The 22,834-nt window shown below is 38.2% G+C and overlaps 2 protein-coding genes across 5 annotated transcripts; both read right to left on the reverse strand.

Annotated features, from left to right (window-relative positions):
* Positions 1 to 207: 207 nt before the first annotated feature.
* Positions 208 to 14,652, reverse strand: LOC137024904 (tripartite motif-containing protein 16-like protein). 2 transcript variants are annotated; one of them, XM_067392858.1, is made up of 8 exons: positions 14,461 to 14,652; positions 14,271 to 14,371; positions 12,855 to 13,434; positions 8,092 to 8,187; positions 7,794 to 8,009; positions 7,402 to 7,561; positions 7,201 to 7,248; positions 208 to 2,317 (listed from the first exon to the last, which is right to left on the reverse strand). In XM_067392858.1, the coding sequence occupies exons 3-8, from the start codon at positions 13,428 to 13,430 to the stop codon at positions 1,788 to 1,790; spliced, it is 1,626 nt and encodes a 541-aa protein (XP_067248959.1). In that variant the 5' UTR covers positions 13,431 to 13,434; positions 14,271 to 14,371; positions 14,461 to 14,652; the 3' UTR covers positions 208 to 1,787. The 2 variants fall into 2 exon arrangements, with proteins under 2 accessions (XP_067248959.1, XP_067248960.1); XM_067392859.1 differs by lacking the exons at positions 208 to 2,317; positions 14,271 to 14,371; positions 14,461 to 14,652 and adding an exon at positions 3,757 to 3,928 and having other exon boundaries at positions 12,855 to 13,504.
* Positions 14,653 to 17,089: 2,437 nt separating this feature from the next.
* Positions 17,090 to 20,380, reverse strand: LOC137024916 (E3 ubiquitin/ISG15 ligase TRIM25-like). Of its 3 annotated transcripts, XM_067392872.1 has the most exons (4): positions 19,723 to 20,380; positions 18,331 to 18,621; positions 17,936 to 18,057; positions 17,090 to 17,788 (listed from the first exon to the last, which is right to left on the reverse strand). In XM_067392872.1, the coding sequence occupies exons 1-2, from the start codon at positions 20,296 to 20,298 to the stop codon at positions 18,598 to 18,600; spliced, it is 600 nt and encodes a 199-aa protein (XP_067248973.1). In that variant the 5' UTR covers positions 20,299 to 20,380; the 3' UTR covers positions 17,090 to 17,788; positions 17,936 to 18,057; positions 18,331 to 18,597. The 3 variants fall into 3 exon arrangements, with proteins under 3 accessions (XP_067248973.1, XP_067248974.1, XP_067248972.1); XM_067392873.1 differs by lacking the exon at positions 17,936 to 18,057; XM_067392871.1 differs by having other exon boundaries at positions 17,090 to 18,057.
* Between the last annotated feature and the right edge of the window lie 2,454 nt (positions 20,381 to 22,834).

Consider the following 22,834-nt stretch of genomic DNA (forward strand, 5'->3'; position numbering starts at 1 on the left):
CCACCCGACCAAAATAAAAGTCCCGTTGACATAATATTTATCTATCTATCTATCTATATATATATATATATATATATATATATATATATATATATATATATATATATATATATATATATATATATATATAAGCAAATATTAGGAACTATAAATGAAAGAGTGTAATATTGTGTCCAGTAAGCAAAACAGTAATGGTTGGGTGTAGAAATCATTTATACCAAATATTACAGTATTAATATGCAAATAGCTACAAATGTGGTTTACAAGTTAAAAATACATCTTTAAAACAGTGTATGACTTAATAAAGTAGAATTAATTTTATGTGTCATTTTGGGGTAGGCAATATGACCAAAATTTTATTTCAAGGTATACATTTTAATTCAAATAATGATAACAGTAACAATATATCACAATATAGATATGTTAATTTTTGTTATTAAAATAAGTACAAAGCAGCAAATTACAGACAATAGGACAAATACAACAAAGACAGAAATGAAATGAAGTTTTTCAGGTCATAATCGAGTGGGATTGGCTCATCTTTCAGGAAGTTCAAAGGTCACAGTATAGATCACATGGGTCGCTCATCTAATGAGAGTGTTTGACGTCCTCTATTGAAACACTTCATCATTGACTCTCTTTGCTCTGATGAAAGTGAAGTATATTAATATATTGAATTATTTGTGTTCATAACAGCACTGAGAGCAGCAGCGGGATGATCACATGAAAGATATAGAAAGAAAACACTGACATTATTCACCACAACACTACATGATGAATTCAGACTAGACATGTGCGGATCAGCTCCAACGTCACCCAAATCTGCGTCCAAAAACAAATCATCCACTCGCACCTATAATATTCTCTGATTTAGATATCTTAATACTTATAATATCTTTTCTCAGAGTGATCAGAGTATCGGATCTGTAAATTGTTCAGGAGGATGTTTATTTAAAGTAAACTGGATTAGATTGGAATAATTGTGCTCAAACTTTCACTGACCAAAAGTTTACAGTATGATCACATGATATGGGTTTATATATTTTACATTTATTAATAAATGTAAAATCGATACATTTTACAGCAAATTACATATTTTATTGAATGATACATTTCAATGAATGCTGTGTGTGATCATTTCAACTTAAGATAATTCTGATAGTAACAATAAAAACGATATATTGTGACTCTATAATAAGAACTGAATTCCATCCGCACAAATAGAGCTTGAGAAAAGCACAGATACACACCGTCACTCATCATTACACACACACAGATCTCACTGTCTATATGAGGATTCATTACTATTACAGGGTTTTTACAGGTTTCATCAAATCTAATTTAATGCTTTTTAATGTCTTTTTAATGCCAATTTTTAAATTTGAATATTTGAATATTCAGATAATATATCTGAATATTGCAGCTTATGTAAATCTGCATATTTTTGATTGATTGCAACTGCATTAAATAATGTTATGGGATTGTTTTAAATATTTATTGAAAATACAAATATGAAATTTTGTGGGGGGGTGATGAATGTAAACCACCATGGCCTTAAATGGCTGAATCTAAGGCCATTTAAGGCCTTAATTTTCGCAAAATCCATTTAATTACTTTAATTAATGCTTTTTAATGCCCCACGGATACCCTGTATTACTGTTAAACCCCGAATCTAGGGAATCCCAATTAAAGATCACTCCGGTCGATACTCAAAACTATTCATGGAAAATTATTAGATTTGCTCAAAGCATTATGGGTAGAATCTCTCAACAGTCCTTTTTGATTTATCAACACAGTTTTACTGATGATCTAGTATAACCAACCCAAAACCCAGGATAGAGCGGTTGAGTGAATGTGGTCTGGACTGTGTGGATGAGGCTCATTTTGTCTCCAGAGACGCTGTAGAAGGACAGAGTTCCTGCACTGTGATCCACATACACTCCTATTCTACTGCTTATGGGCTTTACTGGGAGTTTAGTCACTATGTCATTGTGCCAGAAAGAATAACTGGAGGAAGAGCAGTTCAATCTCCAGGACTGATCATTACCTCCAAACACACACTCTTTACCCAATCCCTTCCTGCTGATGCTTTTATATGACACTGATATAAACACACTAATATCACCACTCCTCTCAATCTCCCAGTAACAGCGTCCACACACACTCTTTCTACACAACACCTGAAAATGCACATCAAATCTGTCTTGATGATCAGGATACGGATGCTCTGTGTTAGTGAATGTAATCACTCTGTTCTTCTCAGACAGACTGAGGTTTTTATTCACTGTGTTCAGATCCAGATTGAGCTGATGGGAATCTGATGGAGATAAAACACATCAGAATCATGAATTAAGAATCTAGGGCCACATTCAAAAAACATCTTAAGGCTAAAAGTAGCTCCTAAATTGCTGATTTAGGAGAAACTCTTAAAAATAATGGGCATGTCAGTCCTAATTTTAGGAGTCCTACATTTTTCTCTAAGAGTATTTCACAAAGCACTTTAGCATTAAAACTAGCTCCTAAATCTGTGAAATGCTCGAAGTAGTCAAGAGGACTTCTAAGTCACTAAGACCAAATCACAAACAGTCCTTATCCACCCAAAGACACTGTACACCATTGAGGCAATAGCGATAGAGCCTTGGGGGCTGAACTTTTTCTTCATAAATGCAATACATTTTGATTTATAGATTTGAATCTAAGATGAGACACCAAAAATAAATCTTTAACAAATAAATAAATATTGTCCGATTACCTGTGGCAGTTGTTTTCATGAGTTCACATTTACAAATGATTGAATAGAGTAATAAGCGTATTTTTGATGTGCTGTCCAAGGGGATCGAGGGCTTTGAGCTTGGAATTTAGCCCAAACCCAAAGTTCTCCACATATCCCAAGCCGAGGAACGGGGTGGCTGAGGGATGCAGAAATCTGTTGAAGTAACTATAGGCGAGCCGGCTCTCGTCTGTGTATATATTCCTCCTCTCGAGCTGATTAGAAAGACTGTTTGAATGTGTTCCTCCCAAACTTTGTTTATAAAACATAATTTGACGCTTGCATTTTGCATTCTCTTGAGATGCAGACATCCAAGAGTCATCCAGAGTCCTTTTGCCTAGTTCTCATCTGGGTTGATTGCCCTCAGCTGTATCGTTTTTCTGCCTATTTAAGTTGTGTTTGTTTCTGCATTTGTCATTAAGGTTCTATATTTTCAAGTTCTGTTCTTTCTGTTATTTTGTATCTCTTGTGGTTTTGGAATGTTGCCTGTCATTTGGATTCCTCTTTTGCCTTGCCCTTTTGATTTTGTGGATTTTGTTCTTTCAAATAAAGCTGCACATGGATCTTCCTAAACCTAATCTCTGAGCAGTACCCAGCCGTGACAGAAAACCTCCATCACTACAGATCCAGCAGCTAGTGAGTATTGGTAATTTGTTGGACTTTGACAATAGGAGTTTTCGTATCGTTCATTGTTCCACTAAGAAGGAATTAAAAGCAAGGTGTCAGGCATTGGCTGCTTTGCATCATGAGGGACTTGGGATCTCTGGGTTTTCCCAGATTTTTTTGGACTGTAGCTATGGGACCTAAATATCATGAATCAGAACTCATTGAAATTTTTAACAATTGCTTGGAATCTCCCTTACCATCATGTGAAATGTGGGATCTATTGGGGTTTCATTGAGTACCTGATCTATCGTCACCTGTTGGCTCAAGTTATCATGACTTCTGATTCTACACTCAACATGGCTAACACACACATACCTCCAGCCAACATGGTCACCACGTCAGAAACTCCAGTCATCATGGATGTTTTGCCCGATTCTCCAGCCAGAGCCTTCAGCCATCATGGATGACCCATCTGTGTTTCCGGTCATCATGGATATTGCGTTTGAAGGCAGGATGGCAAGAATTCCAAGATCTTTGAGACCGGCTTCTTGTCTAGAAGACACACCGATGTAGTGAACAGCAGATGTGATGGCACCAGAGCTTAACAATAGGACATCCCTCTGTCCCACTTTGATTAATACAAAAGAGTGTGATAGGACCCTCAACGACAACTAAATGACTATTGTAATCAGGACTGTCAAAGGTGGAGGACAGGAAAGATGACATCAACGGCCCATTGATCAGAGGCTAATTTCATCATGAGTTGCCTTTGTTCACCTCAGCCCTCCATAAAGAGTGTGATAGGACCCTCAACGACAACTAAATGACTATTGTAATCAGGACTGTCAAAGGTGGAGGACAGGAAAGATGACATCAACGGCCCATTGATCAGAGGCTAATTTCATCATGAGTTGCCTTTGTTCACCTCAGCCCTCCATGCCCGAGTTCAAGGTATAAATGACCATGGACTCCTAGGGCTGCAAAACCGGTTCTGGCTAGAGCACAGCAAGAACAAAGAAATGCTCAAAAAGAAAGACATTTTCTAAACATATTGGCTTGAAATCACCAAAAATGAACAGGAATACTGCAAGTTCTTCAACAATCTTTCATGATTGTTCTTTATTGTCAAGGTGAGATTCCTGACTGGTGACCCGAAATATTGGAAGGAATCATCTGACTCAATATTAATATTAATACAAAATATTAATATGAATATTTAAGACCATGAATAACTGCATTTGTGGTGCCCTCATGTGAGGCTAATCCAAAATCACTACAATGACGTTGTACAAAAATGACGTCTATTTGAACAGCTGGCATCTCAGTGGTAATATCGAGTGTGGGGGTCTTGGCGGTGGTTACCAAAGTCAACGATATTTCCCATCACTGGCAAAGGATCAATTCCTAAGCTTGGTCCAGCCTAAGACTTCTATACTAAAGGTCTGTTTCAGAATCTGCTCCTGCCCAAGAATCTGTTTCAGAGCCCTAGTCTGTTTTTGAGCCAGCTCCAGTTCAAGATTCTGGTTCAGAGCCCACTCCAGCCCAAGACTCTAGTCCAGAGCCTGTTCTAGTCTAAAGGTCTGTTTCAGAGCCCGCTCCAGTTCAATAATCTGTTTCAGAGCCCGCTCCAGTTCAAGATTCTGTTTTACAGCCCGCTCCAGTTCAAGAATCTACTCCAAAGCTCACTCCAGCACAAGACTCTACTCCAGAGCCCGTTCTAGTCCAAAGGTCTGTTTCAGAGTCTGCTCTTGCTCAAGAGTCTATTTCAGAGCCCGCTCCAGTTCAAGAATTCACTCCAGAGCTCGCTCCAGATTAAGTCTATTTCAGAGCCTGCTCTAACTCTAGAGTTTTCTGCAAAACCCGCACAAGCCAATGAGCTTGTTTCTGAGTTTACGAATCTGCATCAGAGTCTAGTCCTGCCCAAGACTCAACTCCAGTTCATGAACTACCTGATTATTTCAACACAACCAGAGAGGTTGTTCATGAACTGTCGGCCAGTTTCAGTGCAACCAGAGAGGTCGTCCTTGAACTGGCTGCCTTCTCTGTGGTAGCCTCTGTGGCTTATACTAACCTTTTTGTGCCACTTCTGTTTGATCAACAGAGTTGGCCTGTAATTCCCACAGATCCACCGTGGGGGCCTACAAGCCTGTCTACACGACTGTGGTGGTCTTCGGCTCCATCACTGGATTCTACAGACTCATCTGCACAGTTGTGGTGGTCATCTACTCCACCATGGGATTCTACGAACCTGTCTGCTCAGCTGTGGTGGTTATCAGCTCCACCTTGGGGGTCTTTTAGCTCATCTACACAGCTGTGGTGGTCTTCGGCTCCCCCATGGCACTCCTTCTTCCCCTTCCACTGTGTCTCTGCCATGAACTCTATTTCCCAGAGTCCTTCTGCCCAGTTCTTATCTGGGTTGATTGCCCTAAGCTGGTTCTCATTTGTATCATTTGTCTGCCTATTTAAGTTGTTTGTTTCTGCATTTGTCATCAAGGTTCTATATTGTCAAGCTCTGTTTTTATGACTTTGTTATTTTGTATCTCTTGTGGTTTTGGAACTTTGCCTGTCTTTTGGATTCCTCTTTTGCCTTGCCCTTTGGATTATGTTTTGTGGATTTTGTTCTTTCAAATAAAGCTGCACATGGACCAAGTGTCTGAGCAGTACCCAGCCGCGACAGTTCATTTCTTTCTAGGAGAATCAGCTGCGATCTGAGATCAGCTGAGTTTTCCATCCAAATGCATGTTCAAGTAATTTGTTTTTGAATTTGATTATAAATGTTCAAAGTTCATAATAAAGTGACTTTTGATTCTGAATTTGGTGTCTAGGCAAAGTTTGCAATATTAAATGTCATATGAAAACTTCTGAGATTGAAACTGTTCTGATGGTTCTCTTTACTGCATATAAAAATTTTGTGAAATAATGACAAACATTAAAAACATTAAACAAAATAAATAGTCTATGTTTAATTTCATGATAAGTGCACCTTTGCGATTAATCACAATTTAAAAAATATATTGACAGACCTATTTGTAATATTTATTTTGGTGTCTGTTATTATTATTGATAACACTTTACAATAAGGTTCATTAGTTAACTATTTTAGTTAACATGAACTAATAATGAACTGCACTTCTACAGCATTTATTAAATCTTTTTCAATGTTAATTTCAGCATTTACTAATACATTATTAAAACCAAGAGTTGTATTTGTTAACATTAATGCACTGTGAAGTAACATGAACAAACAATGAACAGCTGTATTTCTATTAACTAACATTAACAACAAATACAGTAACAAATGTATTGCTCATGGTTATTTCATGTTAGTTAATACATTAACTAATGTTAACAAATGAACCTTACTGAAAAGTGTTACCCTATTATTATTATTATTATTACTATTATTCACCTATATATCATTTAAGAACATGTCAATAAATTTGACTGGATAGTGTAAAAATCATTATCATTAGTTTTATAAGTATAAAAAGCCACATAAATAGAAATTATATTTATGAGTGTTAAATAAACGCATTAGAAATTTGGCATTGCAACCTTAATTACATAGATTGAATTGCAGCCAATTAGCAAAGAAGACGCATTCATATTAATTTTTTCCAATGGAAAACAAGAACAAGAAAAAAAAAATTGTGTTATATTGTGTCTAAATGCTAAATAATCAATGATTCTGTCTATACCCTTGAGGGGCGGTACACCCCCCATTGAAAAATTATAATTTTTCTCTTCTGTCATGTTTTCTTTCTCCTTCTACAGGAGGAACATGAACTCAGTGAGTTTCTTTGCTTGTTTTCTTAGTGACTTACATTGTAGGAAGTCATTCCTGGTTCTGGGAACAATGTTGGTGAAAGTGACTGTGGAAATCAACAGACATGAAGAGTGTGATTATCATGTCAAGAGAAAATGATCCCTGCATCCGTTCCTAAGACATTTCTAATATGATTTTCTACATGATATGAGATGATGGAGGATCATTTCTGAGAGCAGATGAATCACCAGGACTTTACCTCTGTCAGAGATCTTTTTCAGCTCCTCTTTGCAGAAATCCTCCAGTTTGTCTCTCAGCTGACGGACAGATTCTCTCACAACATCAAAAGAGGAGAGAGAACTGAAGGGATTGTCATTTACATATGTAGATTCAGGAGGAGCTGAGAGAGAGAGGAAACTCTACAGAAAACAGAAATCAAAGCTCATTACCTCCACACTTCAGCAAAAGGACTCTTAGGACATGATCCCAAGGTCAGGTTTTGAGGTTTTAATACACTGAACTTCCTGTTTGAGGACACACAGATCAACACTTCAGTCAAAGGTTCATTGCTCATTCTGCTCTAATTAAATATTTCTCTGTGAGTCTCTTGCTCAAGTCCACTATGATCCTGTTCTTCTAGATCTCTGTTACCTGCAGGAAATGGATGTGATCCTGTGTGTGTGAAAGCTGCTCCAGCTCATCGTTTCTCCTCCTCAGATCATTGATCTCCTGCTCCAGTCGTCCTTCAGCTCGACTCACTGCAGTCTTTTCCTGATCTCTGATCCGCTGTGTGGCCTCAGAGCGGCTTCTCTCAATGGAGAGGATGAGCTCAGTGAAGATCCTCTCACTGTCCTCCACCACAGAGCGCTGTTAGGATACACATCACAATCACACAGTGGCTTCAGTGAGTACTGAGACTTCTCAAACTTCTCTTCTTCTCCAGACTCACCTTATGAGACTCCACAGCCTCTCTCAGCTGCTGAAGATCTTTCTCTCTCTGCTGGATCCTCTGCTGGAACAACCTCTGCATCTCCTTCAGCTGGTGCTAAAGGACAAACCAATAACAGGATACATCACATAAATCATCAAGTAAACAGATATGAATCCAGTATCAGTGAAGTGCTGAGATTGAGGGGTTAAAGATCTTGCATGATAAGGTTATAGGTTCAGTAATAAGTGCCAGAATTATTTCATCAATGTCTAGTTTTATAGGGATAGTTCACCCAGAAATGTAAATTCATTCATTGTTTACTCATCTTCACTTCTTTCCAAACTTGTATGATTTTCTCTTGCAGAACACACACAAAAAAAATAAAAACATTTAAGAATGTTTCTAAAGCCCAAATCAAATATGGTGACATGACAATATCATCAAACCTCACTAGCTCATGTATGTCACATGACTAAACATGCCACCATATTTAATTTTTCTAATTGCTTTAGAAGACGGAGGGTGTGTCCATAATCACATACTCTTGAGCAGGTACTTATTTTGAATAAGTAAACTACTTACAAGAATGCTATAGAATTATATAAAAACATTCTAGTTACATTATACTATGAATATACTTTGGACATACTACATTCCCCATGTTGTTATTGTTATGTGACTTAAAGGTGTCCAAGAACGTTCTTTCACAAGATGTAATATAACTAAGCTGTCTCCTGAATGTGTCTGTGAAGTTTCAGCTCAAAATACCCCATAGATTTTAACTGCCTATTTTGGGGCACCATTAACAATGCACTGATTTACACTCGGCGCCACCCCTTTAAGATGCGAGCTTCCTGCCACACAAGCTGTCGACTATATTACAGCACATTTACAAAGTTCACACAGCTAATATAACCCTCAAATGGATCTTTACAAGATGTTCGTCATGCATGCTGCATGCATGCTTCGAATTATGTGAGAAAAGTATTTATTTGGATGTTAAAAGTTTTATTCTGAGTGAATTTGAGGCTGTGCTCAGTGGCTAACGGCTAATGCTACACTGTTGGAGAGATTTATCAAGAATGAAGTTGTGTTTATGCATTATACAGACTCCAAGTGTTTAAAAAATGAAAACAGCGACGGCTCTTGTCTCCGTGAATACAGTAAGAAACGATGGTAACTTTAACCTCATTTAACAGTACATTAGCAACATGCTAACAAAACTTTTAGAAAGACAATTTACAAATATCAGTAAAAATATCATGCTATCATGGATTATGTCAGTTATTATTGCTCCATCTGCCATTTTTCACTTTTGTTCTTGTTTACCTAGTCTGATGATTCGGCTGTGTGCAGCTCCAGACGTTAACTGGCTGCCCTTGTCTAATGCCTTTTTATAATGTTGGGAACAGCATGGGCTGGCATTATGCAAATATTGGGGCGTACACCCCAACTGTTACGTAACAGTCGGTGTTATGTTGAGATTCGCCTGTTCTTCGGAGGTCGTTTAAACAAATGAGATTTATATAAGAAGGAGGAAACAATGGTGTTTGAGACTCACTGTATGTCTTTTCCATGTACTGAACTCTTGTTATTCAACTATGCCAAGATAAATTCAATTTTTGAATCTAGGGCACCTTTAACAGCATCAGTTGCGTCACTTCACTGCCATTCACAAATCCTCTCCTGTGGCTTCATGGGATAGTAAAGCGTCTATTGTATGCACATTTCAGAATCTCGTCAGAAGGGTACCAGGTACTTTTTGCCTACTCTTTTATGAGTACATTTGTGACATTCCAAGATTACTCTAGGATTATCACACTTAGTGTTGTATGGGTTTCTTTTAAGCTACTTTAATGTCCTTTTTGAAGATTGAATCTTTTGGAACTGAATGACTTTCAATATATGGACAGAGGCATTCCCTAAAATACCTTCTAGGGAATACCTTTGTGTTCCTCAGAAAAAAGAACGTCATACCAGTTTGGAATAATGTGAGTAATTGATGATTGTTCATTTTTTGGGTGAAGTACTGGTCTATTATGCTTTTTTTCAGGTTCATTTTTGTTTAGCACAGGGGTGAGGAATGTTGATCCTGGAGGGCCATTGTCCTGCAGAGTTTAGCTCCAACTCTGAAAAAAAAATACTCACCTGCCTGTAACGTTAGTAATCCTGAAGACTTTGTTTAGCTTCAGGTGTGTTTAATTAGAGTTGGAGCTAAACTTTGCAGGACAGTGATTTCCTGGTTCCATGATACCACTCCCTCCGAAATACGCAATGGGCTCAGAGTGGTTAGCTGGCCCAGTGTATTGTGATTAGCGCATGTTGTACGGAAACGCCACGCCCCTTACCATTACAGACAATAGTTTCAGACAGTCAAATGTGCTTTCAGTGGAAATGTAAAAAAAAAAATGGCGTCAATATTGTCATTTCAATTTGAGCCCAAATCAGACCCAGATAGCAGTAATGAAGAGGGTCAAGCAAAACCTCTGCAAGCACAGCTTTTAAAGGAAGTTTCTGAATGGTAAGTATTTTGTTTGTATTTGTCAAAGTGTTTAGATATGCTGTCACTTGTAAATGTTAGCTTTCAATACATGGTTTTATCCTGATTAAAGCTTTACTGTAGCCGAATACATGACTGAGTTAGCCTGGGTGCCAGCCCGAACCCCGCCCACAACATTTTTTGGACGGGAAGTCAATCAAATTGCCAGGGCAGGCTTTAATCGATGATGGACAGGCTATCTGTGGTTACGTAACCACCCACGTCATCAAAGAGCGCTTGGGTTGAATTGGTTTTCACCAACGATGACTGCAGCTGGAGAAGTAAGATGTTTAGATTCTGCTATCACGTCTGTAATAAAAGAAATCGACAGTGCATTAATTTTAAAAGACGAACAAAGAACCGCAATCAAGGCATTTGTCGATGGGAAAGATGTGTTTGCCGTCCTTCCAACGGGATTCGGCAAAAGTTTAAGTAAGTTCAACATACGTCACTTACTGCGTTGCTCTGATTGGTTGTAGGTCTATCCAATTGAGTGCAGAGGGTTTTTTTTTACTGGTTCGGTTAAGACACGCCCCATAATTCAAGTGCAATGGAGCAGTATCAGACTCACATTCTGCCTAGAATATGAGTATGACGAAGTCAGGCTATGACTGAGTAGTAGCATTTTTGTAAAGGTATTGTTTAATTTATAGAATGAACAACTGTTTGACTCTGAACATAAAAGTTAGTAGGTGTATATAGGCGTTTGTTGGAGAAGTATGAAATAGAATTTAGCTAACAGGCTAGCGAAGCTAAACCACGTTGGTCTTTGTATATGTCCTTGATGCATCCAAAAAAAGAGCAACAGAGCTATACATTTAAAAGACATCTACAAACAATAAAGTACTTACTGTTTGGGGCCGATAAACAGCACCTTCTGCTTTTAAAGTAGGAACTGCTTCTTTCAGCAATAGCCTTTCTGCAAATCCAGCATTGAATTCATGTAGATTCTGGAAGCTGTCTTCCGCGCCGCATCCAGTGGTAGACAATATCACTGATTATAATGGGTTCTATTATCATTTACGTGTCTGGTGTACACAACTCTTCCATAAAGGGATTATGTTAATTGCAGGGTTGGTGATGTCACCAACCCGAGAAGAAGCTTGTTGTAGTCCCAATCAGTTGTAAATGTAGGCATTAAACTGCCAAGACAATAAAGACAATATCTCAGTTTGCATTAAACTTTCAGTTCTGTAACTTTGCAGATGTTGTTAATGCTCAAACAGCAACATTACACACTAACTAAAGTTAAAAAAGTGAAATCGCAATGAACCACCCCTTAAATTAATTCCTGTCCAAGATATACACAAAATAAAGAGGGTGAGTTGTGTTAGTAGTGTGTCGTCTTGTCCAAGAGACGCTGTTTTTACCACCCCGAATCTAAACCCCTTTTTCAGCCTTCCTAATGCAGACTAACTTGATGGGCAACACTTTAGAATACAGTTCCATTATTATTCAACTACACAGGAACAAATGTGTAATGCATTATTAACATTCTAGTAACTATTAACTAACAAGAAACTGTTACACTTTATTTTAAGTTGTCTTTGTTACACTGTAAATATACATTTAAGTACTGAGTAATATTACGTAAGTAACTACATGTGAAGAGTTTATTTTATTTTATTTTTTTATTTTTATTAATTCTCTTTAATGCATTTTAGGTGATTATTGCTAATAATCAGTGATAACAGATAATAGATAGAGGTAAACAGGGATTAAAAAGGACATTGGGGCGTGTGGTACTTGTTGGTTTAAGTAGTAAAATGAGAATATCCTTTTTTACTGTTTATTAAATGTACAAGAAGAAATACAATTTGTTATAGGAAGAGCATCTTATTGATATAATTTTATTTTAGGCATTGTGATTTTTGGATTGATGGTAAAGGGAATTTTATAAGTGAGATTAATTAATTAATTTATTTTTTTAAAGGCAAGTTTTTAAAAACAAATGATACTAGGCTAAATGGGGGATTATATTAAATACAAAAACTGTATTACCTTTATATAATTCTACTGTTTATAATTTCATTTATTCTGTTTTTTATCTCGCTTTCAACAGAAGAATCACAAAGGAGATTCAGTGAAGTATTGCCAAGTCTGCGGTTTTCCTGTGGAACTGGCCTCATTTAAGTAGGTGAAAAAAAAATATGTGCGGGTTGATTTCCACCCCTGCATGTACGATTTCGGTGCTCCAACACCCTCACACACTGGTATTTCAACACCCCCTTTAAGTTCATACCTGTTTCTCTGTCCTCTGTGCTGCAGCTGATACAGTGTCGTGGTTTTTATGTTCATCCATCGTACACAGCAGACATATACACTTCTGATCAGTGCGACAGAAAACCTCAAGGATCTTGTCGTGTTTCTGGCAGATCATCTCCTGCAGTCGTTCAGTGGCATCAGTCAGATTGTGTCTCTTTTTAAACCAACTCTCATGTTGTTCAAGGTGATTCTGACAGTAAGACTCCAGACACACCAGACAGGACTTGACGGCTTTGTGTTTTCTTCCAGTACAGACGTCACACTGCACATCTCCAGCTCCAGCATAACAGTCAGCAGGAAGTTTAGTCTTCTTCAGTTTCTCCACCATTTCAGCCAGAATGGTGTTTTTAGCTAAAGCAGGTCTTGGACTGAAGGTCTGTCTGCACTGAGGGCAGCTGTAGACTCTCACCTCATCCTCCTGATCCCAGCAGCCTGTAATACAGATCTTACAGTAACTGTGTCCACAGGGAATGGCCACTGGATCCTTCAGGAGATCCAGACACACTGGACACCTGAACTCATCCTGATCCACTGAAATTCTGGCTTCTGCCATTTTACTGCAAGAATACAGAGACACAAACACACAACAGCTCAACTACCCTTCAGTTTCAATTTCTCTGAACTCATTTGGTTTCCTGTTTCCTGGTTCTGTGTTTTAGTGACGTGTGTAAAATGGGGGGGTGGGGGTGTTCTTATCGCTTTATAATATTAACATAGAGCCACTGAAATCACATGAACTGTTTCAAATGTTTTTAGTACCTTTATGGACCTTGAGAGTCTCAATGGCTTTGCTCTCAATAGAGGCCTCACTAAGCCATTGGATTTCATCAACAATATCGAAGATTAATGAATGTCTTACGGGTGTAGAACGACATGAGGGGGAGTAATTAATGACATTATTTTCATTTTTGGGTGAACTAACCCTTTAAACACAAATCAAACAAACCATGGCCAACCCCTCCAATTCAAAGATTGAAACAGGCAAACGAAAAATACAAACAGCTGGAATACAAACTCTAACATTCACATACAAATGAATATACCACATTTGCAAACACCAACTACGCTTTCATAAATCAAAATAACATTTACATTTAATCAAAAAGCAAAATCAACTCAATAACATTTTAGAAAAAACAAGTTATACAAATAACAAACTGAATTCAAATGAGACCCAGGCAAAGCAGTGGTGCAGTCACATCAGTGGGTGTAGATCCCACCCACAAACCAAAAAAAGTGACTGTGGAAATCAACAGACATGAAGAGTGTGATTATCATGTCAAGAGAAAATGATCCCTGCATCCGTTCCTAAGACATTTCTAATATGATTTTCTACATGATATGAGATGATGGAGGATCATTTCTGAGAGCAGATGAATCACCAGGACTTTACCTCTGTCAGAGATCTTTTTCAGCTCCTCTTTGCAGAAATCCTCCAGTTTGTCTCTCAGCTGACGGACAGATTCTCTCACAACATCAAAAGAGGAGAGAGAACTGAAGGGATTGTCATTTACATATGTAGATTCAGGAGGAGCTGAGAGAGAGAGGAAACTCTACAGAAAACAGAAATCAAAGCTCATTACCTCCACACTTCAGCAAAAGGACTCTTAGGACATGATCCCAAGGTCAGGTTTTGAGGTTTTAATACACTGAACTTCCTGTTTGAGGACACACAGATCAACACTTCAGTCAAAGGTTCATTGCTCATTCTGCTCTAATTAAATATTTCTCTGTGAGTCTCTTGCTCAAGTCCACTATGATCCTGTTCTTCTAGATCTCTGTTACCTGCAGGAAATGGATGTGATCCTGTGTGTGTGAAAGCTGCTCCAGCTCATCGTCTCTCCTCCTCAGATCATTGATCTCCTGCTCCAGTCGTCCTTCAGCTCGACTCACTGCAGTCTTTTCCTGATCTCTGATCCGCTGTGTGGCCTCAGAGCGGCTTCTCTCAATGGAGAGGATGAGCTCAGTGAAGATCCTCTCACTGTCCTCCACCACAGAGCGCTGTTAGGATACACATCACAATCACACAGTGGCTTCAGTGAGTACTGAGACTTCTCAAACTTCTCTTCTTCTCCAGACTCACCTTATGAGACTCCACAGCCTCTCTCAGCTGCTGAAGATCTTTCTCTCTCTGCTGGATCCTCTGCTGGAACAACCTCTGCATCTCCTTCAGCTGGTGCTAAAGGACAAACCAATAACAGGATACATCACATAAATCATCAAGTAAACAGATATGAATCCAGTATCAGTGAAGTGCTGAGATTGAGGGGTTAAAGATCTTGCATGATAAGGTTATAGGTTCAGTAATAAGTGCCAGAATTATTTCATCAATGTCTAGTTTTATAGGGATAGTTCACCCAGAAATGTAAATTCATTCATTGTTTACTCATCTTCACTTCTTTCCAAACTTGTATGATTTTCTCTTGCAGAACACACACAAAAAAAATAAAAACATTTAAGAATGTTTCTAAAGCCCAAATCAAATATGGTGACATGACAATATCATCAAACCTCACTAGCTCATGTATGTCACATGACTAAACATGCCACCATATTTAATTTTTCTAATTGCTTTAGAAGACGGAGGGTGTGTCCATAATCACATACTCTTGAGCAGGTACTTATTTTGAATAAGTAAACTACTTACAAGAATGCTATAGAATTATATAAAAACATTCTAGTTACATTATACTATGAATATACTTTGGACATACTACATTCCCCATGTTGTTATTGTTATGTGACTTAAAGGTGTCCAAGAACGTTCTTTCACAAGATGTAATATAACTAAGCTGTCTCCTGAATGTGTCTGTGAAGTTTCAGCTCAAAATACCCCATAGATTTTAACTGCCTATTTTGGGGCACCATTAACAATGCACTGATTTACACTCGGCGCCACCCCTTTAAGATGCGAGCTTCCTGCCACACAAGCTGTCGACTATATTACAGCACATTTACAAAGTTCACACAGCTAATATAACCCTCAAATGGATCTTTACAAGATGTTCGTCATGCATGCTGCATGCATGCTTCGAATTATGTGAGAAAAGTATTTATTTGGATGTTAAAAGTTTTATTCTGAGTGAATTTGAGGCTGTGCTCAGTGGCTAACGGCTAATGCTACACTGTTGGAGAGATTTATCAAGAATGAAGTTGTGTTTATGCATTATACAGACTCCAAGTGTTTAAAAAATGAAAACAGCGACGGCTCTTGTCTCCGTGAATACAGTAAGAAACGATGGTAACTTTAACCTCATTTAACAGTACATTAGCAACATGCTAACAAAACTTTTAGAAAGACAATTTACAAATATCAGTAAAAATATCATGCTATCATGGATTATGTCAGTTATTATTGCTCCATCTGCCATTTTTCACTTTTGTTCTTGCTTACCTAGTCTGATGATTCGGCTGTGTGCAGCTCCAGACGTTAACTGGCTGCCCTTGTCTAATGCCTTTTTATAATGTTGGGAACAGCATGGGCTGGCATTATGCAAATATTGGGGCGTACACCCCAACTGTTACGTAACAGTCGGTGTTATGTTGAGATTCGCCTGTTCTTCGGAGGTCGTTTAAACAAATGAGATTTATATAAGAAGGAGGAAACAATGGTGTTTGAGACTCACTGTATGTCTTTTCCATGTACTGAACTCTTGTTATTCAACTATGCCAAGATAAATTCAATTTTTGAATCTAGGGCACCTTTAACAGCATCAGTTGCGTCACTTCACTGCCATTCACAAATCCTCTCCTGTGGCTTCATGGGATAGTAAAGCGTCTATTGTATGCACATTTCAGAATCTCGTCAGAAGGGTACCAGGTACTTTTTGCCTACTCTTTTATGAGTACATTTGTGACATTCCAAGATTACTCTAGGATTATCACACTTAGTGTTGTATGGGTTTCTTTTAAGCTACTTTAATGTCCTTTTTGAAGATTGAATCTTTTGGAACTGAATGACTTTCAATATATGGACAGAGGCATTCCCTAAAATACCTTCTAGGGAATACCTTTGTGTTCCTCAGAAAAAAGAACGTCATACCAGTTTGGAATAATGTGAGTAATTGATGATTGTTCATTTTTTGGGTGAAGTACTGGTCTATTATGCTTTTTTTCAGGTTCATTTTTGTTTAGCACAGGGGTGAGGAATGTTGATCCTGGAGGGCCATTGTCCTGCAGAGTTTAGCTCCAACTCTGAAAAAAATACTCACCTGCCTGTAACGTTAGTAATCCTGAAGACTTTGTTTAGCTTCAGGTGTGTTTAATTAGAGTTGGAGCTAAACTTTGCAGGACAGTGATTTCCTGGTTCCATGATACCACTCCCTCCGAAATACGCAATGGGCTCAGAGTGGTTAGCTGGCCCAGTGTATTGTGATTAGCGCATGTTGTACGGAAACGCCACGCCCCTTACCATTACAGACAATAGTTTCAGACAGTCAAATGTGCTTTCAGTGGAAATGTAAAAAAAAAAATGGCGTCAATATTGTCATTTCAATTTGAGCCCAAATCAGACCCAGATAGCAGTAATGAAGAGGGTCAAGCAAAACCTCTGCAAGCACAGCTTTTAAAGGAAGTTTCTGAATGGTAAGTATTTTGTTTGTATTTGTCAAAGTGTTTAGATATGCTGTCACTTGTAAATGTTAGCTTTCAATACATGGTTTTATCCTGATTAAAGCTTTACTGTAGCCGAATACATGACTGAGTTAGCCTGGGTGCCAGCCCGAACCCCGCCCACAACATTTTTTGGACGGGAAGTCAATCAAATTGCCAGGGCAGGCTTTAATCGATGATGGACAGGCTATCTGTGGTTACGTAACCACCCACGTCATCAAAGAGCGCTTGGGTTGAATTGGTTTTCACCAACGATGACTGCAGCTGGAGAAGTAAGATGTTTAGATTCTGCTATCACGTCTGTAATAAAAGAAATCGACAGTGCATTAATTTTAAAAGACGAACAAAGAACCGCAATCAAGGCATTTGTCGATGGGAAAGATGTGTTTGCCGTCCTTCCAACGGGATTCGGCAAAAGTTTAAGTAAGTTCAACATACGTCACTTACTGCGTTGCTCTGATTGGTTGTAGGTCTATCCAATTGAGTGCAGAGGGTTTTTTTTTACTGGTTCGGTTAAGACACGCCCCATAATTCAAGTGCAATGGAGCAGTATCAGACTCACATTCTGCCTAGAATATGAGTATGACGAAGTCAGGCTATGACTGAGTAGTAGCATTTTTGTAAAGGTATTGTTTAATTTATAGAATGAACAACTGTTTGACTCTGAACATAAAAGTTAGTAGGTGTATATAGGCGTTTGTTGGAGAAGTATGAAATAGAATTTAGCTAACAGGCTAGCGAAGCTAAACCACGTTGGTCTTTGTATATGTCCTTGATGCATCCAAAAAAAGAGCAACAGAGCTATACATTTAAAAGACATCTACAAACAATAAAGTACTTACTGTTTGGGGCCGATAAACAGCACCTTCTGCTTTTAAAGTAGGAACTGCTTCTTTCAGCAATAGCCTTTCTGCAAATCCAGCATTGAATTCATGTAGATTCTGGAAGCTGTCTTCCGCGCCGCATCCAGTGGTAGACAATATCACTGATTATAATGGGTTCTATTATCATTTACGTGTCTGGTGTACACAACTCTTCCATAAAGGGATTATGTTAATTGCAGGGTTGGTGATGTCACCAACCCGAGAAGAAGCTTGTTGTAGTCCCAATCAGTTGTAAATGTAGGCATTAAACTGCCAAGACAATAAAGACAATATCTCAGTTTGCATTAAACTTTCAGTTCTGTAACTTTGCAGATGTTGTTAATGCTCAAACAGCAACATTACACACTAACTAAAGTTAAAAAAGTGAAATCGCAATGAACCACCCCTTAAATTAATTCCTGTCCAAGATATACACAAAATAAAGAGGGTGAGTTGTGTTAGTAGTGTGTCGTCTTGTCCAAGAGACGCTGTTTTTACCACCCCGAATCTAAACCCCTTTTTCAGCCTTCCTAATGCAGACTAACTTGATGGGCAACACTTTAGAATACAGTTCCATTATTATTCAACTACACAGGAACAAATGTGTAATGCATTATTAACATTCTAGTAACTATTAACTAACAAGAAACTGTTACACTTTATTTTAAGTTGTCTTTGTTACACTGTAAATATACATTTAAGTACTGAGTAATATTACGTAAGTAACTACATGTGAAGAGTTTATTTTATTTTATTTTTTTATTTTTATTAATTCTCTTTAATGCATTTTAGGTGATTATTGCTAATAATCAGTGATAACAGATAATAGATAGAGGTAAACAGGGATTAAAAAGGACATTGGGGCGTGTGGTACTTGTTGGTTTAAGTAGTAAAATGAGAATATCCTTTTTTACTGTTTATTAAATGTACAAGAAGAAATACAATTTGTTATAGGAAGAGCATCTTATTGATATAATTTTATTTTAGGCATTGTGATTTTTGGATTGATGGTAAAGGGAATTTTATAAGTGAGATTAATTAATTAATTTATTTTTTTAAAGGCAAGTTTTTAAAAACAAATGATACTAGGCTAAATGGGGGATTATATTAAATACAAAAACTGTATTACCTTTATATAATTCTACTGTTTATAATTTCATTTATTCTGTTTTTTATCTCGCTTTCAACAGAAGAATCACAAAGGAGATTCAGTGAAGTATTGCCAAGTCTGCGGTTTTCCTGTGGAACTGGCCTCATTTAAGTAGGTGAAAAAAAAATATGTGCGGGTTGATTTCCACCCCTGCATGTACGATTTCGGTGCTCCAACACCCTCACACACTGGTATTTCAACACCCCCCTTTAAGTTCATACCTGTTTCTCTGTCCTCTGTGCTGCAGCTGATACAGTGTCGTGGTTTTTATGTTCATCCATCGTACACAGCAGACATATACACTTCTGATCAGTGCGACAGAAAACCTCAAGGATCTTGTCGTGTTTCTGGCAGATCATCTCCTGCAGTCGTTCAGTGGCATCAGTCAGATTGTGTCTCTTTTTAAACCAACTCTCATGTTGTTCAAGGTGATTCTGACAGTAAGACTCCAGACACACCAGACAGGACTTGACGGCTTTGTGTTTTCTTCCAGTACAGACGTCACACTGCACATCTCCAGCTCCAGCATAACAGTCAGCAGGAAGTTTAGTCTTCTTCAGTTTCTCCACCATTTCAGCCAGAATGGTGTTTTTAGCTAAAGCAGGTCTTGGACTGAAGGTCTGTCTGCACTGAGGGCAGCTGTAGACTCTCACCTCATCCTCCTGATCCCAGCAGCCTGTAATACAGATCTTACAGTAACTGTGTCCACAGGGAATGGCCACTGGATCCTTCAGGAGATCCAGACACACTGGACACCTGAACTCATCCTGATCCACTGAAATTCTGGCTTCTGCCATTTTACTGCAAGAATACAGAGACACAAACACACAACAGCTCAACTACCCTTCAGTTTCAATTTCTCTGAACTCATTTGGTTTCCTGTTTCCTGGTTCTGTGTTTTAGTGACGTGTGTAAAATGGGGGGGTGGGGGGGTGTTCTTATCGCTTTATAATATTAACATAGAGCCACTGAAATCACATGAACTGTTTCAAATGTTTTTAGTACCTTTATGGACCTTGAGAGTCTCAATGGCTTTGCTCTCAATAGAGGCCTCACTAAGCCATTGGATTTCATCAACAATATCGAAGATTAATGAATGTCTTACGGGTGTAGAACGACATGAGGGGGAGTAATTAATGACATTATTTTCATTTTTGGGTGAACTAACCCTTTAAACACAAATCAAACAAACCATGGCCAACCCCTCCAATTCAAAGATTGAAACAGGCAAACGAAAAATACAAACAGCTGGAATACAAACTCTAACATTCACATACAAATGAATATACCACATTTGCAAACACCAACTACGCTTTCATAAATCAAAATAACATTTACATTTAATCAAAAAGCAAAATCAACTCAATAACATTTTAGAAAAAACAAGTTATACAAATAACAAACTGAATTCAAATGAGACCCAGGCAAAGCAGTGGTGCAGTCACATCAGTGGGTGTAGATCCCACCCCAAAATAAATTACAGGAACCCTTGGACATAGTCACACCTGCTGAACATGAGACACAGAATTACTCAAAATAATGATAAAAAAAACAAACGAAAATCAATTACGACCATACACACCAAAGGAGGTTCACCGCAGCGTACTACGCATCGTCACTCGCCTTATAAGATTGTAGCCACTTGTGTCAGTCTCTCGTTAACAGAAAGATAATTTTTTAAATATGGGAATCTGCCTGGGAACTGGCAAGTAGCCAGAGCACACCAGAGAGAAAACCAGAGGATGCATCAAACTCTGTACTGATGGCCACATTTGTGCAAATACAGGTGCTGGTCATATAATTAGAATATCGTGAAAAAGTTAATTTTTTCATTGTAAATTATTTAAAAAAATTAAACTTTCATTTATACTAGATTCCATACATGTAAAGTAATACATTTCATAAGGTTTTTTTTTTTTTTTTTTTTTTTTAAATTTGTTGATTAGAGCGTAAGTCCAAAATCCAGTATCTCAAAATATTAGAATATTTACATTTGAGTTTCATTAAATGACCATCCCTACAGTATAAATTCTGGGTATCTCTTGTTCTTTGAAACCACACTAATGGGGAAGACTGCTGACTTGGCAATGGTCCAGGAGACAATCATTGACACCCTCCACAAAGAGTGTAAGTCACAGATGGTCATTACTGAATGTGGTGGCTGTTTACAGAGTGATGTATCAAAGCATATTAAATGCAAAGTTGACAAGGAAGAAATTGGGTAGGCAAAGGTGCACAAGCAACAGGGATGACCACAAGCTTGAGAATACTGTCAAGTAAAGCCTATTCAAAGATTTGGGAGAGCTTCACAATGAGTCAAATGAAGCCAGAGTCAGCACATCAAGAGTCACCACACTCAGACATCTTCAGGAAAAGGACTACCAAGCCACTTCTGAAAAAGAAACAACCTCTTTTCAGATAAAAGTAAATTTTGCATTTCATGTTGAAATCATGGTCCCAGAGTCTGAAGGAAGACTGGAGAGGCACAGAATCCAAGCTGCTTGAAGTCTAGTGGGAAGTTTCTGAAGTTAGTAATGATTTGGGGGGCCGTGACATCTGCTGGTGTTGGTCCATTGTGTTTTATCAAGTGCAAAGTCAATGCAGCCATCTTCCAGGAGATTTTGGAGCACTTTATGCTTCCATCTGCTGACAAGCTTTATGGAGATACTGATTTCCTTTTCCAGCAGGACTGCCCACAGTGCAAAAACCACTTCCAAGTGGTTTGTTGACCATGATATTACTGTGTTTTATTGGCCAGCCAACATGCCTGACCCCTGAATCTATGGGATATTTTCAAGAGAAAGATGAGAAACAGTCGATCCAACAATATACAGATGATCTGAAGGCCTAATAGTGCCTCAGCAGTGCCACAGGCTGATCACTTCCATGCCACACTTCACTGATGCTGTAATTTGTGCTAGGAGCAAGTCATTTAAAGGGTTAGTTCACCCAAAAATGAAAATTCTGTCAGTAATTACTCACCCTCATGTTGATACAACCATGTAAGTCTTTCTTTCATCTTCGGATCACAAATTAATATTTTTGTGATTAAATATGAGCGGTGGAATACTCCTCCATTGGCTTTAAGGGGGCCCAAACTTGTCCGTCCAGAAAGTCAGTGAAGAAAATAGTCCATGCCACTACAGTGGCTCACCCGTACGTTTCTCAAGCGACGATAATACTTTTCGTGCGAAAAAAAACAAACAAAAGAAAGACTTTATTCAACTATTCATTTTCTCTTTTGTAGGCCTCTGACGTAGCTCCATGACGCATGTGCGAGAACTAAACTGACGACGGTCTTCTTCTACTACTACTTGTTACTGGCTGCTCACT

This window comes from Chanodichthys erythropterus, chromosome 8, assembly GCF_024489055.1.
Source record: "Chanodichthys erythropterus isolate Z2021 chromosome 8, ASM2448905v1, whole genome shotgun sequence".
Taxonomy (NCBI): domain Eukaryota; kingdom Metazoa; phylum Chordata; class Actinopteri; order Cypriniformes; family Xenocyprididae; genus Chanodichthys; species Chanodichthys erythropterus.